At 37.6% G+C, this 19,592-nt stretch overlaps 1 protein-coding gene across 6 annotated transcripts in view; it reads left to right on the forward strand.

Annotated features, from left to right (window-relative positions):
- Window positions 1-19,592, forward strand: part of HECTD4 (HECT domain containing E3 ubiquitin protein ligase 4) — a 78,720-nt gene that overhangs the window by 35,928 nt on the left and 23,200 nt on the right. For 3 of the 6 annotated variants that reach the window (XM_010582106.1, XM_010582107.1, XM_010582111.1), the window contains exons 22-53: window positions 1,049-1,195; window positions 2,389-2,493; window positions 3,331-3,494; window positions 3,858-4,091; window positions 4,339-4,531; window positions 4,702-4,806; window positions 4,890-4,978; window positions 5,568-5,743; window positions 6,212-6,347; window positions 6,494-6,635; window positions 6,750-6,916; window positions 7,499-7,645; window positions 7,959-8,143; window positions 8,683-8,836; window positions 9,184-9,464; window positions 9,744-9,933; window positions 11,051-11,132; window positions 11,766-11,968; window positions 12,163-12,298; window positions 12,997-13,179; window positions 13,452-13,622; window positions 14,027-14,196; window positions 14,628-14,743; window positions 15,670-15,773; window positions 16,052-16,213; window positions 16,345-16,493; window positions 16,768-16,847; window positions 16,974-17,137; window positions 17,669-17,906; window positions 18,360-18,496; window positions 18,669-18,795; window positions 19,416-19,553. In XM_010582106.1, the coding sequence (XP_010580408.1) occupies window positions 1,049-1,195; window positions 2,389-2,493; window positions 3,331-3,494; window positions 3,858-4,091; window positions 4,339-4,531; window positions 4,702-4,806; window positions 4,890-4,978; window positions 5,568-5,743; window positions 6,212-6,347; window positions 6,494-6,635; window positions 6,750-6,916; window positions 7,499-7,645; window positions 7,959-8,143; window positions 8,683-8,836; window positions 9,184-9,464; window positions 9,744-9,933; window positions 11,051-11,132; window positions 11,766-11,968; window positions 12,163-12,298; window positions 12,997-13,179; window positions 13,452-13,622; window positions 14,027-14,196; window positions 14,628-14,743; window positions 15,670-15,773; window positions 16,052-16,213; window positions 16,345-16,493; window positions 16,768-16,847; window positions 16,974-17,137; window positions 17,669-17,906; window positions 18,360-18,496; window positions 18,669-18,795; window positions 19,416-19,553 (4,975 nt within the window). The remainder of the gene's footprint in view (window positions 1-1,048; window positions 1,196-2,388; window positions 2,494-3,330; window positions 3,495-3,857; window positions 4,092-4,338; window positions 4,532-4,701; window positions 4,807-4,889; window positions 4,979-5,567; window positions 5,744-6,211; window positions 6,348-6,493; window positions 6,636-6,749; window positions 6,917-7,498; window positions 7,646-7,958; window positions 8,144-8,682; window positions 8,837-9,183; window positions 9,465-9,743; window positions 9,934-11,050; window positions 11,133-11,765; window positions 11,969-12,162; window positions 12,299-12,996; window positions 13,180-13,451; window positions 13,623-14,026; window positions 14,197-14,627; window positions 14,744-15,669; window positions 15,774-16,051; window positions 16,214-16,344; window positions 16,494-16,767; window positions 16,848-16,973; window positions 17,138-17,668; window positions 17,907-18,359; window positions 18,497-18,668; window positions 18,796-19,415; window positions 19,554-19,592) is intronic. The other 3 variants (XM_010582108.1, XM_010582109.1, XM_010582110.1) reach the window with 2 other exon arrangements.

Consider the following 19,592-nt stretch of genomic DNA (forward strand, 5'->3'; position numbering starts at 1 on the left):
GTTTCAGTACATAATATCCAGTGATTGTTTCAGTGTTTAAAACCTATCAGTTGTGAGGATCTTTTGTTAAGAGTTAAGCTCTGTAATAAGGAAGTTTCCTCAAAAGATATTGGAAGTAGTGGTAGTCATGAAATAGGGAAAATATAGTAGACTCCAGAGGGATGGGGTTTTGGGGGGAGGGGAGTTGTTTTGTCCCGTCCCGTGTCCGTGTCCTCCCCCCGTCCCCCTCCCCCTGAAATTCATACCAACTCTTCCATTTTCTAAGTTCATTTCATGATGGCTCAGACTGTCAAAGTTTGACTTCCTTCTCATTTTTGCTGTTGTTCTGTTTTCCTTATTTCTCAAATTTTAATCTACTTACCTACTTTGTAGCTTTGTAGATCAGCCCAGTTTGTTTAAACTGGGCAGAACTGGAAAGGTTACTTTTTTTTTTTTTCCCCTGATGATAAATGGCTTGTTTACATGGATTAATATGAACAAGTATTTTCAATTTCAAGAACACAACTAATAGCACTTATTTACTTTGTATAATCAGAGGGCTACTTGTGCTGCTTACTAATTGTTGCCATATATTCTTCGACATAGAGCAAGTCCTGTGATACTCACTCCCATTAGTTAATAAGTGTCTTTAATATTAAAATGTCGCCCATTACTGGTTAAACTCCTACAGAAAACTGTGGGCCTCGTCATGTTCTCACTGAAGTCACTGACAAAATACTAACTTTGGGAGCAGGATCAATCCGTTTATTAGTAGAGAGGCAGTATGTTCTAGTTAGCTCAGCATGAGGACTGGAAGTTAGGATTTTTCCTGATTTCTGCTCCCAGTTCCACTGCTGACTTGCTGTGTGACCGCGGGGGCAAGTCACTCAATTTCCTCTCTGCCTCAGTTTCCCCATCTGTAAAATGGGGATAATAATACTTGCCACCTCACCTCACAGGGCTGTTGTGAGGATTTGTTAATGTTGATAAAGCGCTTTGAAAATATAAAGCGCGGTGTAAGTGCTAAGTATTATTATTATTATTAGATTTTCTTGTTTTTCTCTTACAGTCTAACAGTGTATTTTATGTTTTGAAGTTGGTGATCTATGCTGGTCCTAACACAAACAGTAGGAAGGTTGCTGAGTATGGAGGCAATACACTGGGATATGGCAGCCGTAGTGTCTTAGGAACTGGTTGGCCGAAAGACTTAGTAAAGGTACAGTATTATAATCCAACAATATTTCACACAGAAAAATCCCCCTTGGAAACCATGTCGAGTCCATTTTAACCCTTATAGCAATGAAGTGCAAGCTTTTAAGTGTATGGTTATCCATGATGAGATCACTTAAGTGGGCTTTTATGTCCTTGGGGAATAACTTTAAACTCAACTGTATGTTGTGTGATGCCTCTCTTTGAGTTTATGTTGTTTTGTTATGTCTTACTGGAATTCATTATTGGTATGATTCAGTCCTGGAGTCTCTAATGGCACTACTGTTCTCATAAGTATATCTTCCTAGGAGAAATTCTTGCACGCTCTGAGGCTGTGCATATTTTCTTAAGGTCCATGGTCATGACTGCATTTTTTTAACAGTAACCCACAAATACAACAAGTAGTACATGTAGCAACTTTCCAACCATTTGCGTTTGTGTTTTAAAATTGTATTGGATGCTTTTGGCAGTAAAGCTAAGACAGAAAAATCCCTCAAACTTGAAACTTTAGTATTTCAAGAATTTTGCAGTATGTTCCCTCAGACTGTATGCAGTATGATTTATTTTTTTCTTACATGTTTGTGCTGCTACGTTGTCCCACACTAAAACTGGGTTTATATACTTAACAAAAAATGATTTAAAAAAGAAAACCAACAAGTAATAAACTGGAAAGCAATTTCAGACAAGCACTCCATTGTTCACAATTAATGGAATTTCATTTATTTTTCAGACATAGATTTTTATACTGCTTTTTTAGCAAATTCTTCTATTAATGCTTGACATTCTTCTCCTTGAAGAGCTTGTCTGTCTTCCTTCAGGAAGAGAACTGTTGATTATTGCATGGTTTCTTGAAGACAAACAATGAAAGTGTTTTGATGAAAATCAAGGCCAAGTAACACAGACTGATAAATTCTACTTTTGATTCTACAACTATGGTGGTTTGTTTTACTATAGTTAGCTAGCAGCAAAATTAAAATCAAATTGTCCACTAAAAGGTATTCTTACAAAAAGGGAAGAATCTTAAATCAGAGTATATAATTGGAGATAAAAATAATACTTAGATAACTGTCATTAAAGACATTACTCCATAAAATAAGCCACTTTTATGAAAAGCCCATTTGTTTGCCTCAATTCTTAAATGTATGTTCTTTTTCTTTTCTTTTTTTTTTTTCCCCCCTTCCTCCCCATCAAAATTTTAAGGTGGAAGGAGATACAGTCACCTTCTCCTTTGAAATGCGGAGTGGTCGTGAGCACAACACTCCAGACAAAGCTATGTGGGGCTTTGCTTGCACTGTTCGAGCACAGGTACTCAAACGTGACAGATTCCATGGGATAGGTTCAGCTTCAGTTTATCTTCTGTCTGTTACACATCTCAGCTCAGATAGAAATGTACTTCAAAGTTGGAAGTTAATGTTTGAAATGTAAACCAGTAATAGCTTACTTATTTTGGCAATTAAAAAAAATCATGTTTTTACAATGTAAAGGACGTAAGTTTTAGATGTTTGGCTTCCCTAGCTAGAGATACCCTGTGGCATGGTCTGTAGCATGCTTAGGGTTTTATGAAGATAGTTACTACCAAATATGTCTTATCTAGCTCTTGTCATTGGCACTGGACTTGGATGAAGTCACTTGAATATCCCTTGCTGCTTGTAGATCAGGATTTCTTTGGAGAGATGGATATCTTGTAACAACCTGGAAATTGGAGATTTAATGAGGGAATAATGATTCCAGCCTATAAAGAAGAGAGGGGAGGGACACTGGGATCAAACAAAAGGAAACTTGAATCCCACTACCAGGAAGCTAGGACTAGGCCTGTGAGATGACAGATCTGCAGGCCAAAGAATGACTGAACCAAAAATAACTTTACTTTTTTTTTTCCTTTCTTGGTTCAGGAAAGTAATGTTTAAATGCTTTGTTTCTTGTCTTGAGTTGTTCTTATATATTGCTTTTAATTGTTAAGCATTTTTTCAGTATACCTTGTGTAAAAGACATATGATTGATAGATAGATATCTGTATCTCTTATATATAAAAAGATTATATATAAAAATACAAAATCTCCTATCTTGAAATATATTGGGGAAGGACTTCATGGCTGATTGATTAGTGCAACTTATCACTATTCCTATAACTTATCACTACAGGAGTCTTCAGAGGATGTGTCGGGAGGCTTGCCATTCTTAGTAGACCTGGCACTTGGCCTTTCTGTGTTAGCTTGTTCTATGCTGCGGATATTATACAATGGACCAGAAATTACCAAAGATGAAGAAACCTGTCAAGAGCTCTTAAGATCTAAACTATTACAAAGGTAAAAAAAAAAAAAAAATTTGATCTGAGTTCCCATGTGGGTTTTTTTCTGAGGGAAGGTGACTTTTGTAGTTGTGCTCAAGTCTTGTGTTTTAAGGTGGTGATGTGATAATTTTTCCTGCAGAGTTTGTTCAGGAGTTCTGTGTTGCCTAAAACTAAGGGAATATTCTGTAGAATAGAGGTTTTCTTTAGAGTAAGTAGAGGAGGATTGGGCTATGCTTGGTACAAGCCTCACTTAATATGTTAATATGTAGTCTGTCTTTGTAACATGTTGTTGACTAATGTGTCTTTCTGAATGAGGGAGGGGAGGGGAGTTGGGGGGGGGGGGAAAATCCTTTTCATCTGTTTTTATTTATTTTTCCAGGTGCCAGTGGCAGGTGGAAGCTAATGGTGTAATATCTCCAGCCCTTACACCAAGTCCTTCTCCATTGCCTCTTACTATAGATGAAGATAGAGAATTTACGTATCCTTCTGATGTTCTAGTGCCTCCTGTTGGACACTATTTTGATCTGCCTAGGATTAGGCTGCCTCCAGGAATCATGATAAAACTCAGGGAAATTTCTGGACGTGCTCGGCCTCAATTTAGACCTAGTATAAAGTAAGTAGTCATTGTTTTGCTCTATTTTTCTAACTTGACTTTTATTGTTTGAAATGTTTGGTGCCAAAGTAAGTGAGCTAAAAAAGCAACGGTGAGGATGCAGCATGCCTGTCATGTATGATGGTATGCGTTTAATATTCTCTAAATACTTGTTTGTGAATGCAGCGTCTAGTGAATTATAAATATGAATTGTCAAAGTTTGTCTGTTATTCTTGCTTAATCAGTTTGGCTTTACCTATAACCCTAGGGAAGTGATTCAGCCAGAAGTAATGGAGGAGATGGTAGTTTCATGTGTGATTAAACATTTGAATTTGGTTGATGCGCTCCAGTCCCTCATAAATTTCCAGTATCAGGAAGAACATGCTGAAGAATATGATTTACTTTGTAAAATTATGGGAGAGACCTTTAAGAAGCTAAATGCCATGGAGAGACAATTGCAGGTAAAAATAAAACTACATAAAAAAACAGGCGGCTTTTTTTGAGAATAAACGTGTATTAACAGCATTTTAGAAACATAGAAATATAAAATGTACTCGGATATCTTCTTTTAAGATCTCTTCTACTCCTTAAGATGAACAACTGCAATAAGTGTTATTTTTGTCTCTATTAGAGTGTGGCCGAGCTGGAGCAGAAATGGCAGAATGAGGTAGATGACGCCATGCATGGGAAGCTGGAGAACAATGTCCCATTCTTTTATGACTATCACTTCAATGAGGTAAGCATTGTGGCTGCTGTGTGTGCTCATGCTTCATGCTGCTCTCTCAATATGTGTTCATCCTTTTCCTTCACTTTGTTTAGAGCAAGATGAAAGAATTGGAACTTCTGTGTTCAATGAAGGAAGTTTCTTTTGATGGAAGTGATCTTGAAAATGTGGTCCTGGCATTAAGGTTAGTAGTGGGCTGTGACGTTTGCCATTTACTTAAAAAATAGGCAACTTGAAGCAACTGTGGAATTTCAGTGAGTTCCAAAAGTAGTTACGCAGGGTTAAAGTTGCTTACATACATAAACGCTTATTGAAGTAGGCACTTGAATCTCATTGTACCCTGTGACACCTAATGATGTGAAAGAGAAGCTGGCATTAAATGTTTCAAAAACATTTTATGTCTTAGTTCCATTAAAGGCTGGTAGACCTATAGAAAGAAAACAATCTTTGGGAGCAGCAACATTCAGATTAACTTCTAACGAGGGGTGGAAATACTTTAAAACTTAATTTTCCTGTCTGTCTAGCAATATCTCATTAAATTGTTAGAAACGTTTGTGCTAAATATATTAATATTAGTACCTACAGCTACTAGTACTTACTAACAAATCACTTGTTTATTTCTTTAATTTTTTGTGCTTTCTACTTTGTTGGCATAGAATAGATTGATGCTATGTGTCTTCTTTAAAATAACCTTTCTCATAGTAACGCTTTATTTCAGAAGTCATTAGAACATAATTGAGTTTGCTTCTTTTATTTTTCCTTTGTAATCTTAGGGAAAAGTTTTTTCAAGAGGTGAATTCACTGATACAGAAGACCTCTCATCCCCTAGCAAAAACAAAGACATTAGTTAAGAGCTTGATGAACAGAGCAGAGCTGTTATTACATGTCACTATTGCAGCACAGTCTGGTATCACAAGAAGTATATCTGGTACTCCTGCAGAGACTCCAGGTATATATCTCATTACCAGCATTGTACTTTTTTTTTTCTTTTTTTCTAAAGATATGATTTATTCCTTTCCTCTCATTTTCTCTCTTTCACTTAAATTAAAATTAAACTTTTTTTTTTACTTTTTCAAATTAAATAAGTTCTTTTACAGTAAATGAAGTTGAGTATTTGTTTTCTGATTGCCATAATGATGGTAAATTAAGGTCTGAGTAATAATATCTGGAATTTAAACTTTAGTCTCCTGAATTATTGGGGAAAAAAATGCTTAATCTAATCAAAACAAAGCTAACTTGAAACAATACCTGAAAACAGGAAAGTCCTCAGAACTGAATTGCAAGTTCTTGCTTAGACTGTGTTTTCTTCACCCTATGTTATAGCTTTCACTGGAATGTCCACAGTAATTTTAAAAAAGGTTTATACATAACCTCCTACACCAGGAGTGACATTCTTTCATATTGTGTAATATTGCAGCCTGTAAATCAGCATCTGAAACAAAAGTGATATCTCACGCAGTGCGTCAGCCCGTCTTCCTTCGCAGTATGTCAGCACCATCTGACTTGGAAATGATTGGTAACGAAGATATCGAGTTTGCTAGATCAAGTCAAAGGTATACAAGGGTTTATTCCACTAAGCTGCTTTGCAACACTGTGGCCTGTGTTCTTAAAATCATCATAAACTTTGCAAGCATAGCATGGTTTTTTTTCATTGGATGAGCTTACTGCTGCCAGATGTAATTATCTGCTATTCTCGTAGGCGCCGCCATGTTACCAGCCATAGAAGTAGCTCTTTCACTCTTCTCCAGTCACTGACCATTGAGGATAGCAGAGATAAACCCACGTACAGTGTCTTACTGGGACAACTGTTTGCTTTCATTGGAACGAATCCTGACCAAGCGGTATGTCATTTTAAATGTGCTAAATCATTATAATTTCAAATTCAAACTTTCATAAAGAAGGGAGGTGTCTTGCTTGTGTCTCATTAACAGAAACAAACAAACAAAATCTCATAGGTATCCAGCAGCAGTTTTCTGCTGGCTGCTCAGACAAGGTGGCGGCGTGGGAATACAAGGAAGCAAGCCCTAGTGCATATGAGGGAGTTGCTGACGGCAGCTGTTCGGGTTGGTGGTGTGACACATCTTGTAGGCCCAGTGACCATGGTACTTCAGGGAGGACCAAGGTTTGTTTATTTCTATGAAAAATAATTAAATGTTTCAGTCTCTGTAGAAGGTAGTAAATTGTTTTGTGCAAAGAAAACCATGAGAAGTGACTAGCTGTGAGGGCTCAAGTTTGCAGAACAAAGCTTGCAACAACCACTTTGGCCCTTGCAGGGTAAAAAGGCAGAAACTTCTAAGAAATGCTTTTATTCGGCAGTAGGTGAACTTTCCTTTCATACTGGGATGATGTGTCCACAGAGCTGTATATGGCATATCTTACTCTCCTGACTTAATTCTAAATTCGTGTTAATTGGGTATTGGTGGTAGATTTAGCTGAGCTGTCATCTAAATTTGATAAATATTTTGTAGTTATTTTGTTTGTAGTCAAATTTCAATCATGTCTGAGGTAAAACTACCATACTATCTTGTTTACATATGTTTCATATTAAAACATTAAATGACTTGCAGTTTTGCTTTCTAAATCTTCCTTGAGTAATTCTTAATATGTGCTGATTATTTTTTTCTTTTTAAAAGCTATATTTGGAAGTTTGTTTATTTTATTTAACCTGGAAAGCCTACTGTTTCAAATTTCTAACTACCAACAGAATTGAAGAGCTCACGTGTGGTGGGATGGTGGAACAAGTCCAGGAAGCTTTTGGAGAGACTATGACGTCTGTGGTCTCGCTGTGTGCTCGCTACCCCATTGCTTGTGCAAATAGCATTGGCCTCTTATGCACTATACCTTACACAAGGTATGAAAGTATTTCTTTTAGAAAGGGAAGGAGGACATCCACAGCTGTCCTTATTAGATTTTGCCTCAAGGAGAAGCATTATATAGTATAAATATACTCCCTTTCTTCATAATGAAGAGTACCTGAGAACATCGTCTTAAATTTTCTCAGAATATGGAATTTCATCTGGGAAGGACAAGGGAGAGACAGAACCATCTTTCTGTGAAGTGGAGTCATTAACTGCTGAATTAACAGCAAGTTCTGGATTTTTGTTGTGTCTGTTTAGTGACTGAAAAGTTACTGAAGTAAAATCTGAATTTCTATTCTCATACAGGAGTGAAGAGAAGTGTTTGGTACGTAGTGGCCTGGTACAGCTTATGGACAGGCTTTGCAGTTTAAGCAGCCAGACAGAATCCAGTTCGAATGAAAAACAGACTAAGAAACAGAAGGTGGCCACCATGGCTTGGGCTGCCTTCCAGGTGCTAGCAAATCGGTGTGTTGAATGGGAGAAAGAAGAAGGTAGGGACACTGCCAAATATATATCTACTGCATGCTTTAGAATTGCCCAGGTGCCTGAGAAGTGGTGTAAATGTATTTAAAACAGGGCATTCACTCATCATGACTTCAGCACTGTGTGGGTTCTTTAGAACCCACAAGTGGATACAAAAATAAGTTAATTTTCTTCTTGTTTTTTTAAATTCTAGGGGTTTTTTCTCCTCATGGGAGTGTTTATGTTGCAGATAATTTCAAGTCTGCCACTTGGTTCTGTCTAGACATAATCAGAGAACCTACAGACCTTGAGTGATCACTTACACATTTCTCCTGTGGTAGGATTCACCCATAACATACATAAACTTACAGACACGTGGCTATTGGCTAATGGGACATAGATGTTGTATCAGGTTTTATTTTTAGTTAAAGATATTTTACATATAAAAGTTTTGCTATAGCAAAACAAAAATATTTTTTACTATTTTCAGTTTATAGGTGAGGAATTTGTAGATGTGTACGTTCATTTTTGTTAATTACAATTGTGTATTCTTGCATTACTTTTAAAGGTGGTTCAACAGAAGCTGTTCACTCTGGTCTGGCTCGTCAGGTCTCCAGCCTTCTTACCAACCACCTTGCACGAGCTACAGAGTGTTGTGGTAACCAAGCTGCAGGAAATGATGCGCTTCAAGATGTTCTCAGTCTTCTTAATGACCTGTCAAGGTACTAGGCCATGTCTCTGGAGTATTTTTTCCTATGTATGAAAGCAGGTGGGGGTTCTTTTGGGGATTTTTTTTTTTTTTTTTTTTACAGTAATGAAGGTAAGATAACTTTCAAAACCATTCTAAAACTTGATTGTAAACTGACACTTACTCAGTCTTAGCTGTTTAATCGGTGCTATCAGATTATGTAAGAATTGTTGCAGATAACGTTTTGCCAGACACTGAAATTTTTTTTAATTACATCTTGTAAAAAATAAATTCATTTGCTTCTAATTCCAACAGCACATCAAAGAATCATTTTTATTTTTTTTTTTCAAACAGCAGTTACCTGGTTTTTTTCCCTTTCAGGAGTCACATAGGTAAAGCAATCCTGAGCCAGCCAGCCTGTGTGTCCAAGCTTCTGTCACTTCTCTTGGATCAGCGTCCTTCTCCAAAGTTGGTCCTTATAATACTCCAGTTGTGTCGTGCTGCACTGCCTCTCATGAGTGTTGAGGACTGTGGAAATGTGGAATTGCCTCCCTGGAGTTACTCGGTACCCTCTCTGAACAGTGAACAAGATGATCCCAGTGACCCAGCCTCCAAGATTGCCTCTCTGCTGTTGGCAAAGCTGGCAGATTATGTAGTACCAGGTACCAGCATCTTTTTGGTGTCATGCTAATTTGAGAAATTGCCAAGCAAGTCATGTTTCTGCCAGGAGCTTTTGTATTGACAGAAGGCTCAAGTAGGAAAAGGTATATGATATGTCAGTGCTGAAAGATAGGATATTTCAAACTAAGATGTGTGTCACAGTCATGTTTTAGATGCATCTTGGGTGTGTTAACATTAGTTTCAAGGGCAAAAAAGTTTGTCAATGGAGCTCATGGTTATGTGTTTTTTCTTTGTTTTGGTTTTTTCCTTTCTACTTCAAGGATGTCAGACGGTTCTTTCTCCAACTGCCTCTGAGCCAGATACTACTTTGGCAAAAGCCAGCCCTAAAAATTCCATAAAAGGTGACAAAGATCCTGGAGAAGAAAGTGAGGCAGTGGATGGTAAACTTTCTATTTTTATTCATAAACGGGAAGACCAGTCATCCCATGAAGTCCTTCAGCCATTACTAAGGTAATCTTAACTCACTGGATTGGAATTAGCAACCAGTTTCACCAGTTCCATTTTTCTTCTTTTTTTAGTGCTACAGCTGTAGAAAAATGCATTCTAGACATAATAGTAAATGGGCAAGCAAAATGTCTTCCCAATTTGTTGTGTTTACTGGCAAAATAATAAGATAATGCAAAAACGCTTTATAGGGCTGATGCTTAGCATACTGTTACCTGGATAACAATGCGTACCACTGTACTGAATCTGTGGTGAGGCAGCAGCAGAAAGAATCTAAGTCGCAGTGCTTCCTGGACTTGCCTGTTTTGTAGAAGACTATTTAGCAATGATGAGAGTAGCAAAGCTGAAACAGAGCAGAGTATACAGAGGTGAGGTATAAAAGGAGGAGGGATATATGAAGTGTGACATTTTGGTTTTGGTTTGCTTACAAGCCCTGTAAGCCACTAGCAAAGGAACATAAAACCATCTTAATCTGTCTGATAGCTACTTAAATGATACTCCATCAGAAAAATTGAACGTTATCTTGTTAGGGTATTACAGACTATGTAGGACTAACAAGTAGAACTATCAAAGCAAAATGGCTTTAAAAGCATTGCTTTTAATAATGCATATGCTGGATAATAATTTGCTATTACAGCTTCTTTAGTATTCTTAGTACCCACCTGGATTTTGAGATCTCTGAATATCAAACAGCCAACGTTATCACCTCTTGCATTTTGTTTCGTCTTCCTCCGCTCCAAGTTGGTTTTGAACCCGTGCCCTAAAAATTACACTAAAAGGTACAGCTGTTGGGTGTTCTTAGGTGAAAGTTTAACTCGGAGCCCTTAGGCATTTGTGTTCAGTAAAAGCCAATTTCATTATGCTTCTTTCTGAGGGGGGGAAGGGTTAAATTGCTATGCAAATAACTACATTCAATAGTATTAAATTCCTTTTGTAAATTATAGTACAACTGGTTATGTCCTTGAACTATCAAGTGTTTCTATTACTGTTGAGCAATTCAGTTGCAAGGGTTGCTTTCAAATAATTTAAAAGCACGCATAATGTATTAAATTGGACTGTATAGTTCAACTATTTTTTCCACCAATGAAAACAAAGCTAATGTGTTTTGTTTTCATTTTAATAGTAGCTCAGAAGGTCGTCCATTCCGACTAGGAACTGGAGCCAATATGGAGAAAGTGGTGAAAATGGATCGAGACATGACAAAAGTAAGAAAAGGAATAACTAAAGAATTATTTAACATCGTAAAAATTGGTGGCCAGTCAGAATTCTTGTTTTTTACTGATGTTAAATCCCCTTTGTTAAATGTTGTTTAATTTACAGAACTATTCAGAAAGATAACTTTATATGTAACGTTAGCATTATATAGTTATTGATGTAAATACAAGGGTAAATGATGAAAAAGAATTTCAGCTAATGCTTCCTCCAGCAGTCGTAGGTCATGTTTAAGTCCCTTTAATATTCTGTTTCCTGAAGTCTTTAATGCACATTGATAGTAGAAATTTTAAACCACGTATTTCAATTACATGTTCATGTATATTTTCAGACATGTTTTTGAGTATTTGCACCAGAAATACTCATGTGTGTTTTTTTGACCAGAGAAGAGAAACTATACTGTTAAGCTAAGAATGAAATCCACATTGATCTCTGATCTCTTTGTGGATGAGAAAAAGCAACAGAGAATTTCTCTTATGACTGTGACTAATACATACACAGGAGGATGTTTTGATGTGTTCTCAGTACTTTTACATATGGAGAGGGAGGAGAGCTAAATCTACCACGTAGTGTGGCCAAATAGAGCTAATGTTAGTATTTGTCTTACATGGCAATTTTATTTGCAGAGTGGCTGCTGTGAAGTTATTACAGAAGAAGCTGCTGCAGCTCTTCGAAAGGCAACTAAGTGGGCACAGTCTGGTCTAATAGTTAGTGTTGGGCCACCTATAGAAACTGTCAATCCAGAAACAACTAGTGGGTTGTCCAGTGGGGACAAAAAGAAGACTGCGCAAACATCTATTTGCAGAGAGAGGAATTCTGAGCTTGCCAGGTAGGTCACTTAGATTCTATGCTTAGAGTCTAGATTTTGCTTCTCTGTATACCAGTATTTGTAGTTCTCCAGAAATAATCTGGGTGTTCATAAACTTCCCTTTTTTGTGCTGTATATTGTTGTTGACAATTGAAGCTTCTTTTCCTCCTCTTGTTTTGAAATTAATGGGTAAATTGCTTTCTTCTTCTGTATAGGACTGATCCTGTGAGGCCATTCATTAGTGGTCATGTTGCAAACAGCATGGCAGCAGAGGTGATTGCTTTGCTACATAGCTTGTTGATGGCACCAGAATCAAACGCAGCTCAGATATGGACAACAACTGCTGAAAAAGTAAGCAAACACAAGATTAAGTATCAGATTCTACACCAAGCATGTATTAGGTAGTTAAGAGAACTTAATTATTAGCAATTTGCTAAGCTATTTCTTTCTGACTTACTACTTCTAACACTTCAAACCAGGATGTGTAACTTCACAGAAGCAGCCCTTTCTAGTAGATGGTATCTATCTGACGTCTTGGGGTGAAATAAATAACCAAAAATTGTCCAGCATTAGAGAATGTGTTGTCATTCTGTATTTCACCTGTCACCTGTCATTCTTTTCAGTAACTAATAATCCTGTTTGTTTAGGGAGTTATCTTGCCTTTGCCGGGTAGTTATTCTACCTTTGCTATTCAGTCCTCTGCCATGACATCTGAGGGTCTAAAGTGTTGCCTGGAAAGTATGGCACCTTGCTTTTATGTTCCTCTGAATTCTATAGCACCCAATCTGTTGCTTAGGCTAAATCCTTGAATGAACACTTTTGCTAAGATTATATATGTAACTCAGTGATTCTAAAAGTTATTAGGGAATGGAGCCGGCTTTGATGGTGTTCGCTCTTCAGAGAACTTAGAATATTCTGAGTTATATAATTCTCTTCAAGAACAAAAATAATTCTTCTGAGACTGTGTGTGGGCTGAAGGCTTGGGGCGTTGGTTTTTGTTTGAATTGTGCTTTGAAGTCATTCTCTGGTATTTTTGTTTCTGTCTTCAGGTTCTGTCTCGGGCTCTGATGTACATTCCACAACTTGGGAAATATGCAGAGAGTATTTTGGAGAATGGGAGTAGCAGTGGAAGGAAACTTGCTAAACTTCAAAGAATTGCTCGGCAGGCAGTAGCTGCCCTTTGTGCGCTGGGTGGCTTTAAGGAGACGATTAAAATAGGTTCTGAAGTTCAGGTAATTCAGCACCATTCACATTTTATATCTTAAATGAGAATTGGTGCTTTTGACAATGTTTTGCCTTAATTGGCATACTTGTGAAGCAGTGTGCAGATGGCCTGCGATTGTGAAGCAGTTGCAATAACACTTGTGGAGACTGCTGTTGTATGTTATTCCTGCTCCTGAAGCACCCAGCTCTAATTGTGTGTTGAGTTGGTGTGTGGTGTTAAACACTCAGTGTTTCTTGTTTGTAAAGACTTAAATCTTATGCAGGCCTTCTTTGGTTGTAGGTTTTAGGTAAAGGAATAGCAGGAAGCATTGGAGTTGTGGCATCTATTAATGAACAAGAAGGTATAGCAACGGTCAAATTTCCACCTATCAGTATAGACAGTAGAAAGACCTCTCAAGCATCAGACACATTAACTATTCCATTATCTAGGCTCTGTGTTCCAAGATCTGAGGTACGGTAGTTTTAAGAATCCAATATTAAGTATAATATCAATTATTTATTTTTTTGTCACAGCATACTGGCAGTTAATCTACAGCATGTAAAAAGTCTATTTCATCTTTGATTAAAGATTATTTGTAAAGTTTGCCTCATTATTTTAAACATATCTTAACAATATCTATATTTAAGTTCTCATTCAAGTAACATGGATATTCATCTTTTGGTGCTTAAAGATGTTCCATTGCATACTGTGTTGTTTCTCTTGGTTTTGTTTCTATTTCTTCTCTTTTTGACTGGTGTTTGGTGCTGGTTTTGTGATAGTACAAAATGAGAATTAACTCCAGGTAATAAAACGCCCTCATTTCTTAGAAACTAACTACTTGAATTTAACTTTTTACCGTGCCCCCCCACCATCAGGCATTGCCTCTTCATAAACTGTCCATTACTGAGAAGGTAGTACAGGCAGTCCAGTCCATGTTGCTCCCTCAGGAGGGAAGTCTATCTATTCACACCTCACTTCCTGCAACAGGAGATGGCTCAACTCCAGTAATGGCAGTGGTCCGGCTTCTTGCTGAGATAAGAACCAGGTGAGTTGTTGGGTTTTGTGTAGCACGTCAGTCTGTTTTGATGCTGTACACAGATGTTCAAGAAAATTGCATGAGTTCTTGTTTTCTTCCTCTATGGGTATTGACATATGACAGCAGGGGACAATGCAAAAATTCTTGTTTGCTTCCTTAAGTACATTTAGTGTCTGGATGTTGTTAAAATGAGTATCAAAAATAAAGTGCCCCCTGTAACACTGACAATGCATTGAGCAAATTCTTCATATAAGTAAGTGTTATGAACCGGGAGAAGGCTGTCATTGTGGAAGTTCCAATGGATAGCTAAGCAACCAGACATAGAAATAGATCAGTTGGCGTGCTGTCTTTTAAATTAGTCTTGAATTCAGTTCACGTGAAGAAAACTGAATTCAGCATATACTTTTGTAATACTTTAAACATATTATTTTTCCATTAAGAGCATGCCTGGTGATGGCTCAGCTGTTAGAAGACAGCTCATTCTGTGAAGAATTCATTCAACAGTGTCCAGCTGCTGTAGAAGTTCTTAATTTGGTAGCTCAGGAGTGCAGTCCTGGTAGGTATTCAACATGTTCTTGCAGCTTCATTGTAATATTTGGTTCAGAGACATAACAGCTTTTAAAATCATTTCAGTGGTTTGTCTTCCAGCTACTTAAGAGTTTGATAGCTAGCACAGTACAGCATGTCTTGTCATAGCTGCAGAGCTGTTAATTTAAGAGTAGCTAATAATCAGACTAAATAATTTTAAATGTTAGGCACAAATTTTAGGTCAGAACATGGGTATCCTACGCGTCACAGAAGATGCAAGTCCTGGGACTAGCTCTCTACTGCTATGCTTCTGAACCCTCTCCACTTTTCCCGCTTTCCAGTATAACCAATTCTGTATTCCTTGACATTATCATTTATATGTTTTCTTTTTATGACTTCTTTGCTGTTTTTTTTACAATGCTTTCTTATATTTCTTATGATTGAGCTCTTGATTTCCTTCCCTCTTGTTTAAGGATAAGCAGTGGGCCCAGCAGAAGTCTTAGTTCAAGGGCAAGTTTTAGGAACATGTCAGAGCCTTTCATTGGAGGAAAAATGGCTGAAGCAAAGGATGTTAGGGTGGGAACCAAGTGGATTTCAGTATGATCTCCAGTGTAAAAAGGAGCGTACTGATTTTTTGATAGTAGGCATAAATTCTTTTGACTTCCTGTTTTTGCTGGGTCATAAAGTTCATTTTAGTGAGCAAGTTTATATCTTAATTAAGATAACAATGTCTTTGCTAACCAACTATAAATTAAACATGAGGAAAACAAATGCTTGTATACATTAGATTTTGTCCTTAATTTTGTTGATTGGGAAAGTGAGACTATTTGATCAGATCTCTGAAAATGCAAATGTCATATTTGTTTCAGTTTACCAGTATTAAGATAGCATTGTTGGATTCAAGTAACTAGATTTGCTTGGAACCTCATGACTTGGCTTGGTTTGTTGTTGCAGGGGAGAGGCTTCTTGTTGTAGAAATGCAGTGTGAAAGGTTACGAATGTTGTATCGTGACTGTGCTCGACCTCCCCCTCCTCCACTTCAAGCAGACAGAAGACAGGTGAGCACAGAAATGGTGCTGAGTCTTCTGTCCCTTGCAAATGAAGCCAGCCACTGAGTGCAGAGGGTCTGCCTGTGGTGTTGGAGCCAAACTGGTTGGATTCTTATTTAAACATTTCATTTAATGTGAAATTCCGTAATGGGATGTGGTCTGTTGTGATTGCAGTTGTGGTAGTTGGATGTGTTGTGTTAAACATGCACTTCATAAATGTGTCATTGGATTTCAGTAGATGACTTAACTGTCACTGGTAGAATGAAATGCTCTGTTCCTGTTTGTAGCCGAAAGAAATCACTTGGAGCCCATCAAGAGTGTTTCCCCCCGTGCGAGCATGCATGTTTTCGTCGCATCTCACAGCTGTGACCTTTTTGGCTGATCCTAGTGCAGGTGGGGGACTTCCTCGGGGCACATTTATCTATGCCACTTCACCAGTTCCAGTACAGGTAAGAACTCACAACTGTACAACAGTTTGTCATTTAATATTCAGTAGTGTGTGAAAAGAAAAAGACAACTTTATATTTTACCTATATTTTGTAAATAATTTTTTTTTAATTATTACTATTTTTATTTCTAGGCACCATCATTCTACTGGGAAATTGAAATAGTTTCCTATGGAGATACCGATGATGACACTGGACCAATAGTTTCCTTCGGCTTTGCTACAGAAGCAGAAAAACGGGATGGTGCTTGGACAAACCCCGTGGGCACCTGTCTCTTTCATAAGTATGTTGGAGAGAAGCACATGAAAAATCACGGTCTTGCTCACTACATTTATATGCTTCTTAGGGAGGAGTATTGTGAGCGCATTGTAGTAGGCAACACGTATGTTTTAACTGAAATGTTAAAATGATGAACTAGAATATCTCCTTATCAAAATAAGGAGAGTTGAGTTGCCTTTTGTCAGTATCACAGCTACCTAGACTCCAGCTGGTAGCGAGTTGTAATCCTTATTTGTTTCAGTGCTCCTCTTAATTTTCTTCTCGTGTTAACTTTGCAGCAATGGGCGAGCAGTGCATTACAATGGCTCCAGCTTGCTACAGTGGAAGAGTGTTAGACTGGATGTGACTCTTTCTCCTGGTATGTAAGAGTACAGCTAACTTGCTTATCTGGTAAATCAGAAAATTGCCTAAATGTAAGGGAAACAGTGGATGAGAAAACAGATTAAATCCATGTTCTTCTTTTGGTGATTGTATTCTTCTACAGGTGATGTAGCAGGAATTGGATGGGAAAGAACAGAAGGAACTCCACCCCCTCCAGGGCAGCCAGCTAAAGGCAGAGTTTATTTTACGTATTGTGGGCAGCGACTTGGGCCATATCTAGAAGATGTCTCTGGTGGAATGTGGCCAGTTGTCCACATTCAGAAAAAGGCAAGTTTTTAACAGCAGTACATTGTTTGGTAGATATTCTTTCAGAAATATTAAAAACATTATGTAGAAAGTATTGAGCCTGCTTACCTATCTATAAAAAAGTAGAGTGATAGTTTTTACCTTTATTGAGTTACGTTGAGGTATTCGATTACCCTTCCCAGGTGCATATATGTTTTTGTCACTATTTTGAACTTTTTCTGCCCATTAAGACATTAATGTGCTTGATGAGATGGCATTATTCTGTAATAGTAGCCCTTCTATTAGTATTCCTTCCCAGCAGTGACCTTGCTTCAAAGTGTACTAAGTATGCTGTTATCTTGAAGCTAGAAAAAAGGCAAGTTGAAAGTTTGTGTTTAGAAGCTTAATACTTTCCCTGCTGCATCCAGTTTTATAGCTAGTGATGCTGGGAAAACCATATGGCATGGAGATGTGATCAGCTTATCCCTCTGGCTGAGTTTTTAAAAAGAGCAAAGAGAAGGATCAAAACAATCCACAACTCATCTTAATGCTTTCATGTGTAACTTCTTTCAGAACACGAAAATCCGTGCTAACTTTGGATCTCGCCAATTTGCCTATGCTGAAGGACAGGCTCACAGGAATGCTGCTGATCTGTGTATTGACCTAGCTGAAGAAATAAGTGCCAACTTTGAAGCGTTGCCTTTTGCCATGGCTTCTGATAGCGATAACGATGCTGGCACCAGCATAGCTTCTGATCCGGGGACCCATGGACCTCCTTGTAGAATTGCTGCTGTTGCTACGGCTCAACAACGTAAAGTGATGATGAACTTTTTTTTTTTTTTTTTTTTTTAAATCTCTTTCAGGAGAAATTGCAATCAATTAAATAAGTTTTAAGTACATCCTGGCTGCAGTCCTTAGGTACTGCCTGTTTAGGTAAAGCAGTACAACAAGCATGGTCAAATACATGCTTATTTGATTTTAGACAAGGCAATTAAAAAAAATTTTACTTTTGTCTTTGTTTATATGGATGCACAAATTATTCTCAATGCAACTGCAATGAGAAATTATCTTATTAGGGCTTTGAATACAATAAGATGTTATAGTTGATTCAATCAACCAATTCGTTATGCTGTGTCAAAATGCATTATATTTCCACAGACTGATTGGAGATTATGAAATGCAATATTTCGCAAAAAACTCATGGAATATTTTTGCATGCCTTCTAGTGCGTTATGATCTCATTGCTTCCTTGTACATTTTGCAGAGTATGACAGTGACACATCTTGCCACTATAAAATGGAACTAAGCTATGAGAACTTTATCACGTCAGGCCCCGATCCTCATCCCCCTCCTATTGCAGATGATGAAAGTGATGATGACGATGACGATGATATTCCCCGGGTAAGGAACATAGCACGCTCTGCCTGCTGTAACTTGCGGTCTAAATACAGATCTTGTAATTCAGATTTTTAAGTTTTGCCACACAAGGGTTTTTCCTGCTTCCTTAAGGACAATATAGCTGCTGTTAACTTTTCTTTCTTCTTGGTGTTCTAAATAACCTTTGTCTTTGTAGGAGGATCACTATGCCCTGTTGGTTAAAGCCTGGGAAACTAAAGTTTTCCCTACAATTCGAAGAAGATTCCGTAATGAGGCTGAGAGAAAGTCTGGGTTGGATCAGATTAAAGGAGCTTTACAGTTAGGTACGGCTATGTTTGTTTCCATGCACTTTGTTTTATATGATGTGCAGTAAGTGTGAAGATAACACCTGTGTTTCTTTTATGTTTTAATGTATTCAGGGCTGGAAAACTTGAAGAAAAAATAATTCACTTGCTGGTTTTGTCAAGTACTTAGAATTGGTTTGAGGTCATGATTTTTCTTTAACACTTTTACTTAAGTTGGACTATTTAGGTAGAAATAGTGGCAGAATTTGTTGTGCTGTTGTGATGTGGATGCAGAAATACTTTGGAATAATAGTTTGGGAAGAAATTATCTACATGCATTTTCTGTCTGTGACTATATCATGGCAAAACTTTTGAGGAACGCTTTAATAAGGGGGTATTTGTAAATGAATACAGTTCTAGCAAGATGACCCTTTTGTGGGAAAGTCACAGTAAGAGCAAAGTAGGAGTTCTGAGCCCTAATGAGAAGCATACAAGTGTCTCTCAGGAAAGCTTCACTCCCTGTCTATCAGTCTGACTGCAAGAATATTTAAGTAATTCAGATAGCTCATCTGCTTATTAACTTCATTTGCATATGAAGTTAATAAGAACTTACTTCAAGTGGCTGGGGAAAATAACTAGCGCTCCCTTCTGTCTACCAGGAATGGTTGATATAGCACGACAAACTGTAGAATTCCTCTATGAGGAAAATGGTGGCATCCCAAGAGACCTCTATCTTCCTACTATTGAGGATATCAAAGATGAAGCAAACAAGTTTACAATTGATAAAGTACGAAAAGGTAAGGTCAGCAAACAGTATCTTGAGGGGAAAATAAAAG

Source organism: Haliaeetus leucocephalus, unplaced genomic scaffold (assembly GCF_000737465.1).
Source record: "Haliaeetus leucocephalus isolate CR32 unplaced genomic scaffold, Haliaeetus_leucocephalus-4.0 Scaffold840, whole genome shotgun sequence".
NCBI lineage: Eukaryota > Metazoa > Chordata > Aves > Accipitriformes > Accipitridae > Haliaeetus > Haliaeetus leucocephalus.